Here is a 10,033-nt window from a genome sequence, read left to right on the forward strand (position 1 = left end):
CATAGCCGGCCGCGCTGCCCCCCCCGCAAGGGAATAAGCGGACTTCAGGCAGCTCTCCACCTTGCGATCCGTAGCATCCTTAAGGGAGGACATGGATGGCATCGGCAATGTGGCACTACGGACAAGACGGGTCACGTGAGAATCCACCTGTGGAGGGGATTCCCACTTAGCAAAATAATTATCCGCGAACGGATAAGCCACCGCCAGGCGCCTCTGCGGCTGGTATCGCTTGCCAGGCTGTTTCCACGCCTCCTCTAAATGGTCCACTAACTGACCCGAAAGAGGAAAGACTGTGGCGTCACCCTTCACATCCTTAAAAAATGCATACTTGGATTTAGCCGCTGGGGGAACTTCGTCCTCAATCACCAAGGCTGTGCGGACTGCCCGAATAAGTCCAGGAATATACACCTTGGACCTAGCGTCTGCGTCCTTAGTATGGAGAGGTTCCTGATCTTAAGGATCCAGAATCTCTCCATCATCAGACGTCCCTTCGTCATCCTCATAAGGAGTCGACAGAGACGCCACCGGCCATTTATGTGGCCGCATCACAGACTCCCCTTGCAACACATCCGACAAGTGCTGTACAGAACTCGTCAGGGAGTTAACCCACGCCGGCTCCTGAGAAACCGGGAGAGGGGAAATAGGGAGACTGCGGGGTACCACCAATTGTCTTGGGAAACCCTGCATGGGTGACGACACCACTGACTGTTGGGACAAACCCATCTGCGTAAACGCGGGCTGCGGAGCTAACTGGCCCACTAAGGTTGTAAGTGCCTGAGCGAAACAAGCCCAGGGCGGCTTCTGTACCGGTGCTGTAACCGTAATAGGCCGTGCCATTAACAAACACTGCCGGCAGAGGCCCTCCGCGCTACCCTCCCCCTCCGCTAAAAGTACTTTACACGTAGTACACTGTAGCCGGAGAGGAAAATCACTTTCAGACACGACGGTACCAAGTATGTGACCCCTCTCACCAATTGTATTTTAAAGAGGCGAGAGACCACCCTGCAGCACTGCATCGCAAGGGCTTAGCAGAAAGAACAGGGACAGTAATAAAGCTGACAGTCAGAATAGAAGATACAGGCAGCAGCGCTAACACAGTCACATACAATGCAAAGAAAATCAATTCCTGCACTAACCAGCGCTGATCACGCAACTACGCAGAGACAGAGTCTGGTAGGACACAGCGCTGCATACACAGACCTGACCACAGCGGAGGAGAGGTATGCGGGGGGACCCAGACCACGATGCCTCCATTCAGGCTTCCAGCAGCGTTCACCATGCGTTCAGTTAGATGGCTGCCGAGGAGCAGAGAGGAGGCTGGCCTGGGGGAGGAGCGCTGCCACAGGGCCAGTCGGCAGTGTGCAGAGAGGGCTGTGTGCAGCGGGGGAGGCGCTGGCTGTGAGACAGGGAAGGCGCGCTCCCCTGGCATGCATTTAACCCCCGGGACGCCGCAGCGCTACCGCTCTGCTGCGGTCCGCTGTCCCAGGGGGGTAGTGGAAGTGCAGGTTACATACCTGGCTCCACACTGCAGCCAGTCCCCAGGGAGCCCCCTGCCTGGGGACTCTGGACCATGTAACAGCGGGGACCCACCGCAGGACCCCGCTGCTTACCTTGCTGTCCCCCTTGAATCCGGCCATGGTCCGGAACATCTGGGGTCACCGCTAGCTGTGACCCCAGATGCTCACCAGCATCCCCGGATCGGTACCGGCGTTCTGGTACCGGCGGGGGTGTAGGGAAGACAGCATGGACATCAGGACTGACTGTCCATGCTGTACATCCAGATGTGCAGCCACAGCTGCATGCAGGAAAACTTCAGGGGCTCTTCTTAGCCCCCACTCCAACAGGTGCACCCGACTCCGGCCGGGCACCAAACTAAACTGAGGTGCCTTGGCTCGGGGGCGGGGTATAGGAGGGGGACCCTAGTGCATCCTGGGAGGCTGAAAGCTTAACTCTATGGTGCCCGATGACTGACGTCACACCTATACACCAAGGTATCCTGTGGATACCCTATGGACCCTGAAGTAGAAATACAACTATTTGTAGATAACATCTAACCTGCTCTATCTGACAGCTGCAAACTATATAAATATTGTCTGTACACAACGGCCAACACTCCTACAATTGAACGGCTAATATATCGGCCAGTGTGTGCCCAGCAAAAAAGTACGTGGAAGCGGGCGAACACTGGATTGCTGATCAACTGAATCGTTTGGGATTTTTAAGAACAATTTGGTTATATACCTTTTTAATTATAGATTTCTTTGATATATTAATAAATGTTGCTAATGTAATAAGGCACTTCTAAAGTATTACTTTTTATACATAAGTGTTTATATTTTTTTTAATGATGTCAGTACCAGTTTAGTTTGGGATTAATGACCCCTCAGCGCGCATAGAAATTTCCATAATTTTTTTTTCTGGGTGGATGCAGCCTCCAGCATACCCCAGACCTGTCACTGCTCTGTACCACCCTATATATCATCAGTTGTCATAATGTTAGATACTCGGTTTTGTCTGCTTATGTTAAAAGAGCTTTCAATTTTTCCATGATAATTTTACAATATTTTATTAGGTATAATAGTAAAAATGATGATGAAGAAAAAATTTAATACATATAAGAGTGGTAACTTTTATTTATTTGTTAACAGTTTCTTATATAGCGCAGCATCTTCCGTTGCGCTTTACAATTGTAGACATTAATAGAGCAAAACTGGGTAATAACAGACAGATATATAGGTAGGAAGGCCCTGCTTGCAAGCTTACAATCTATAGTAACATTCTAATATATTTTCTTCAGGTTGTGGAAGCATCAATGCAAGGTGAATCAGAGAGTGTAACTACATCTGTGCGGCACAGCTTAGAAGAGGACAGTGGCAGCATTTCAGGGGAGAGCATGGATGGCCATTTACAAGGTGAGACCTGCAGCTATGGTACAAAATGTATCAATATATGTAGTTGGATCAGGCTTTGAACACCATTTTGGTATGGGCATGCGCTCGGGTGTGCACAGTGTATGCCTACACTCCCCTTAGGCATCCTCAGCCCTTACCTAAAGTATCTCTTCCCTGCTGTTGCCGCCTCTCAGTGAAGAAGCAGCCTCTTTTTGAATCCAAGATGGCTGATGGGAAACTGCTGTATCTGAATAGAGCAGTTCATGTTGGCCATCTTGGATTGAAAATGAGGCTCCTCTTCTGGAGGGGGATGGATGGGTACTATATATCCAGGGAAGGGTGGGGGGATGATGACAGATCAACATATATTGGGGGAAGGAGGGGATTTGTTTTAAACATGTAAAGTCACTTTGAGAGGCTCATGATGAGATGATTTAAGGTAAATGGGGCATGGGTACCTTGCCTTCTGATAACTCCTTTGATGTTACTATTCATCATATCAGTGGAACACTCCATGTGGGTTCACATTTCTTTTTAAAAAATAATTATGTTAGCTAGGCAAATAAGCAATGTTTGTCCAATGTTTTGGTTAACTGCGAGACTAAAGCTGGGTACACACTATGTTGATTTCAATTTGCCCGCCTAGCTATGACGTCAGTCCCTATAGCAGCAGCCAGATGCGCTGATACTGTATATCTACAGATATACCTGCCATCTGGTATGTTGCACAGTCGACACAGCGTTATTCACAGGCATATGGGGGGTGCACTCCCACCAACGAGATTGCAGTATATCGGCCGTTTGATTGAGCGGCCGATACATATCGCCCATCTGTATCCAGGTTAAAAGTGAATGATGGCCGTGACACATATTTGTAACTACTCTGTGAGGATTGCCATGAATGACAGTATGAGGGAAGGAGATACAAGGATAAATGATGGTATGAAGGAAGGAGATACAAGGATGAATGACGGTATGAGGGAAGGAGATACAAGGATGAATGACGGTATGAGGGTGAGGGAAGGAGATACAAGGATGGATGACGGTATGAGGGAAGGAGACACAAGGAAGAATGACGGTATGAGGGAAGGAGATACAAGGATGAATGACAGTATGAGGGTGAGGGAAGGAGATACAAGGATGAATGACGGTATGAGGGAAGGAGATACAAGGATGAATGACGGTATGAGGGAAGGAGATACAAGGATGAATGACTGTATGAGGGAAGGAAATACAAGGATGAATGACGGTATGAGGGAAGGAGATACAAGGATGAATGACGGTATGAGGGAAGGAGATATAAGGATGAATGACGGTATGGGGGAAGGAGATACAAGGATGTATGAGGGAAGGAGATACAAGGATGAATGATGGTATGAGGGAAGGAGATACAAGGATGAATGACGGTATGAGGGAAGGAGATACAAGGATGAATGACAGTATGAGGGAAGGAGATACAAGGATGAATGACGGTATGAGGGAAGGAGATACTAGGATGTATGAGGGAAGGAGATACAAGGATGAATGACGGTATGAGGGAAGGAGATACAAGGATGAATGACGGTATGAGGGAAGGAGATACAAGGATGAATGACGGTATGAGGGAAGGAGATACAAGGATGAATGACGGTATGAGGGAAGGAGATACAAGGATGAATGACGGTATGAGGGATGGAGATACAAGGATGAATGACGGTATGAGGGAAGGAGATACAAGGATGAATGACTGTATGAGGGAAGGAGATACAAGGATGAATGACGGTATGAGGGAAGGAGATACAAGGATGAATGACGGTATGGGGGAAGGAGATACAAGGATGTATGAGGGAAGGGGATACAAGGATGAATGATGGTATGAGGGAAGGAGATACAAGGATGAATGACGGTATGAGGGAAGGAGATACAAGGATGTATGAGGGAAGGAGATACAAGGATGAATGACAGTATGAGGGAAGGAGATACAAGGATGAATGATGGTATGAGGGAAGGAGATACAAGGATGAATGACTGTATGAGCGAAGGAAATACAAGGATGAATGACGGTATGAGGGAAGGAGATACAAGGATGAATGACGGTATGAGGGAAGGAGATACAAGGATGAATGACGGTATGAGGGAAGGAGATACAAGGATGTATGAGGGAAGGAGATACAAGGATGAATGACGGTATGAGGGAAGGAGATACAAGGATGAATGACGGTATGAGGGAAGGCGATACAAGGATGAATGACGGTATGAGGGAAGGAGATACAAGGATGAATGACGGTATGAGGGAAGGAGATACAAGGATGAATGACGGTATGAGGGAAGGAGATACAAGGATGAATGACGGTATGAGGGAAGGAGATACAAGGATGAATGACTGTATGAGGGAAGGAGATACAAGGATGAATGACGGTATGAGGGAAGGAGATACAAGGATGAATGACGGTATGAGGGAAGGAGATACAAGGATGAATGACGGTATGAGGGAAGGAGATACAAGGATGAATGATGGTATGAGGGAAGGAGATGCAAGGATGAATGATGGTATGAGGGAAGGAGATACAAGGATGAATGACTGTATGAGGGAAGGAGATACAAGGATGAATGACGGTATGAGGGAAGGAGATACAAGGATGAATGACAGTATGAGGGAAGGAGATACAGTACAAGGATGGCAAGTTCTCTAACTCCCCTGTATCTGGTCCTGCTGTTAGACATCAAGCTCCTCACTTGACAAATGCAGGAGGAAACACAATCATATGTGTCACTGTGTAGTCACTAGTACAGTCACTGTAGTAGGGAAGCAGCAATTACTTCCATATAAACAGCTAGCAGTATGTATAGGGACACCCCATTCCATAAATACAGAGCGGTTCCAAATTTGATAAAATACAACTATTTGTAGAAAACATCTAACCTGCTCTATCTGACAGCTGCAAACTAACCAAAAACCATGCACAATCTTTTAATGTCAATCTGCTATTTATAGTAGAAAAGAATGGGCATTATTCTGCCCAATATTTTACTGATAATCAGCATACCCCTGCAGAAACCATCTCATTCCTATTGGTGATATATCTGTATAAATGCCTTACATGCACATCCATTGATGTATAATAGTGAATTTTTTTTTTGCATACAGCTGTGACAGTAAGAATACCCACATCCCCTGGAGCTCCCCCTACAGACCTATCTCTTTCTCTACCACATCCAGCTCCTTGGAGCAGACAGCTTCTGCAGCAGACTCTAATGGACGAAGGTTTACGGCTGGCCCGGCTTGTGTCACGTGACAGATTGGGCCGTCTTAGTCTGTGTGTGCCTGGTACACCTCACATTTCTGGTGAGGAGATGTAATTCACTTCAGTAATAAGCAAAATAGACAGTCTATCTTGTATATATGGTTGTAACTTAAAACTCATATTGTAGAAAACATCTAACCTGCTCTATCTGACAGCTGCAAAAGTGAAGTGTAGGAAAGAAAGGAGAAACACACAACTAAGGCCCTCATTCAGAGCCGGACGCTCTGAGCAGAGCGCACGCTCTGAATGAGGGCCGTCCTCCATAATTATGGAGCGTCCTCCTGGACGCTCGTATAGCTGTGGGTCACCACCCACAGCCTGTACGAGCGTGCAGGTTGATGGCCGCGATGGTCTTGACCATCGCCACTGCGAGCCGGAGCCTGCGGTTGAGTTTCTCAACTGCAAGGCCCGGAGTGATTTTGGCTCTATCAGAGCCAAAATCACTCCCACTGACATCACTAGTGATGTCAGTGGGCCGGCTTCTGACGGTAGGCGTTCCCTTGGGAACGCCCCCGTCTGGGAGGCACACCCCCGGCACGCCCCCAAAGGGGGCGTGCTGCCAATCAACATCGACAGCACGCCCCCTTTGATCAGACACAACGAGCGAAGGAAAGTCCTTCGCTCGTCGCGTCCGGCGCATGCGCACGACGGAGCTCCGTCCGTCGTGCGCATGCTCAGTGCAGACCATCGACCCACTTGCGAGCGGACAGCCGCTCGCGAGTGGGTCTGAATCAGGCCCTAAGTGTTAATTAACAATGTGATGAAATGTGATGAAAATCTGTGGTAGACCTTATAATCTGTACATTAAGGTCCATGGTGTAAAATCTTAGATAGCTGTATATCAAAACTGGGGTGGGTGGCAACGGCAACCACCTACTAGTAACAAATAAGCATTTAACATGATGGTGATTCAGAAAGTTGCTCAAGTTTAGCAGTGTCACCACAGATTACAGACCTGCGATCCGGCAGCTGTAAGGAGCACAACTGAGGCAAATGAGAAGGCAAGCCCAGGTTATTTTAAGACAGGGATGCTATATGTCCCAGATTTCACAAGTATGGACTGGTTTTTGCGGGTGCATCCTAGAATAGTTTTCGGGATGCCCAATTGTCCTGGATTTAGCAGGTGGAGGCTGGAGAGCCTGCTGCGGTGTGTGGGCAGAAGACGGGGGCCAGAAAAGGAATAAGTGTGGAAGAGGGCCTGGCCCGCCAATCAGCAGTGAGGGGCGGGCAGAAGACCGGGAAGTGACAGTGAAGTTGGGGCCGACTGGATCAGATGACGTGTTGGCGTCACGCATACCCATGGTCCTCGGGGGTCAACCATATGTTATGATATCATGACATCAACTTAGAGTAGACTACATGGGCCAAGTGGTTCTTATTTGCCATCAAATTTTATGTTTCTATGTAACTACGGACAGCCATTACTCTCTCCTCACCCACCACAACGCCCTGCCATTCTGACTTTAGCTGTTGGATTGGAAGGTCCTTCCTTCTCTGTCTCAGACCCAGCCAGCGGCCAGCCTGAATATCAGTGAACCCAGGTCCCAGAGTCAGTGTGTGACTGGGACACAGTTTTACAAACATCGCCAACACACTTTTTTTTTGCTATTGCAATGCTGAACACTGAATTTCATTGAACCCAGTCTGACAGTCAGTGTGTGACTGGGTCACAAACACCAGCACTCTTTATTTTTGTTACTGTTGAATACTGAATTCAAGCGAAGGCCCCAGCCTCTTTGTACACAGGGGGCTGTGGAATGGATGAAGTACGCATTCACGCGTCATCCATCGGTGCTCAATTACACCATCCAGGGGGGGTGCACCAAAATAGTAGAACAGCTCTACTATTTTGGTGTCACCTGGTGCGGCCCACACCCCCCTAGTGACACCACTCAATAGAATGCAAATTGTTATGGACACCACTAGCTGCTTTAACCACATGCCCTTTTCTCTTAGAGGAAGTAGTGGAGGTTTAAGACTAGCAGCTAATTGTTGCCAGTACTGCAGGGTTACTTTATGATGTTTAAAGTTTCACAGAACTGGGCTTTTTAGGACACACTGATATATGGTAATTGTTTGAATTGCGAGGCCCTCTAGTGGTTTCTGGAGGATAGGCCAAGAAAATAGTTTCTTTGAGCGGTGCCTTTTAGCTGCTTCTTCCTTTATGGCAATTGCTGTCTCTACACCATCTTCAAGACCAGAAGTAAACATACTTTTAATCTCATTCCTCAAAAACAATGCATCTTGTCATCAAATGCAATCTTAGGGCCTGATTCAGACCCACTCGCGAGCGGCTGTGTGCTCGCAAGTGGGTCGATGTTCTGGACTGAGCATGCGCACGACGGAGGGAGCTCCGTCATGCGCATGCGCCAGACGTGACGAGCGAAGGAAAGTCCTTCGCTCGTTGTGTCTGATCAAAGGGGGCGTGCTGTCGATGTTGATTGACAGCACGCCCCCTTTGGTAGGCGTGCCGGGGGCGTGCCTCCCTGACGGGGGCGTTCCCACGGGAACGCCTCCCATCAGAAGCCGGCCCACTGACATCACTAGTGATGTCAGTGGGAGTGATTTTGGCTCTGATAGAGCCAAAATCACTCCGGAGCTTGCGGTTGAAAACCTCAACCGCAGGCTCCGGCTCGCAGTTTCGATGGTCGCGATGGTCAAGACCATCACGGCCATCCAACTGCACGCTCGTATAGCCTGTGGGTGGTGACCCACAGCTATACGAGCGTCCAGGAGGACGCTCCATTTTCATGGAGGCCGGCCCTCATTCAGAGCGTGCGCTCTGCTCAGAGCGTACGGCTCTGAATGAGGGCCTTAGTAATTTTACTGCCTATGTTTTGTATGATGTCGTACGTACATACCCAGATGTAACCTCCTCCGATGGTTTTTGTACCTCCCAGTTTGGTCCATTTAATTTTTTGTTTCTTTGGAGATTATTATTGTGGGTTCACCTCAACTGACAACTTATCATAAGAATCATGTGCAAACGCTGAATCTTTTACCAAACGAAAATTTTCTTTGCACTTTCTTTGTAACAATATTATTATTATTATTATTATTATCCTTTATTTATATGGCACCACAAGGGTTCCGCAGCACCTACTAAGGTATATAAATAATTGAGCAGAATAAGAAAATAGTGACAGTACAAGACAATGCAGGGCAAGTACATGGGGATATAAACATTGCTGCAACAGCGGTCATAACACTCAAATAAGAAGTACTGTGACAGTCAAGAGTTAGGTTCCATCAGTAATAGTAAGGGAAGGAAAAACACATGGGGGAAGAGGACTTTGCCCGTGAGAGCTTACAATCTAAAGGGCAGGGGCAGACAGACAAGGGTGACACAATGGGGTAGACAATGAACATGGGACTGAGTGTTAGGATAAGAGTTGGAAGACTTTGATGAAGAAGTGGGTCTTAAGAGCCCGTTTGAAGCATTGCAGAGAGGCACTTAGGGGCATATTGAATTAGATGCGAAAAACTGTTTTCGGTGAAAAAGTTTCGCCGATGATGTCATTTCGCCAGACGAAAATTCCAAAGACTTTTCACCTACGTGGAAAGTCAATGCATTGGCATAGGCGAAAAAGATTTGCCTATGAAATCAGGCGGAAAAAAGTGCAGAATTGCGGTTTTGGGGTGCAAAGGTGGGGAAACCACTCTGCACCCTTGGGACAGGTCCCCAAAGGTCCCAATTGAAGGACACCCCAAAAAATGAAATAGAGAAATGGGGCAAAAAAGAACAAAGTTGGGGTACAAATGTAAAAACTGGCAAAATAAGCTTTTGGGGGTCTGCAAGTATGGGGGAGGTGTTTTTCTGATTGCAGGTGCTTGCTAAAGGTGTGTTTTTCATGCTTT

General features: G+C 47.6%; 1 protein-coding gene across 2 annotated transcripts in view; it reads left to right on the forward strand.

Moving 5' to 3' along the window:
* The window catches only part of NAB2 (NGFI-A binding protein 2), a 60,770-nt gene that overhangs the window by 41,633 nt on the left and 9,104 nt on the right, over positions 1 to 10,033 (forward strand). The window contains exons 5-6 of one of the 2 annotated variants that reach the window (XM_088473123.1): positions 2,798 to 2,912; positions 6,019 to 6,216. In XM_088473123.1, coding sequence (XP_088329249.1) covers positions 2,798 to 2,912; positions 6,019 to 6,216 — 313 coding nt within the window. The remainder of the gene's footprint in view (positions 1 to 2,797; positions 2,913 to 6,018; positions 6,217 to 10,033) is intronic. The other variant, XM_088473124.1, reaches the window with a different exon arrangement.

This window comes from Taudactylus pleione, unplaced genomic scaffold (genome assembly GCF_031769625.1).
Source record: "Taudactylus pleione unplaced genomic scaffold, aTauple2 ptg000130l, whole genome shotgun sequence".
Lineage (NCBI taxonomy): Eukaryota > Metazoa > Chordata > Amphibia > Anura > Myobatrachidae > Taudactylus > Taudactylus pleione.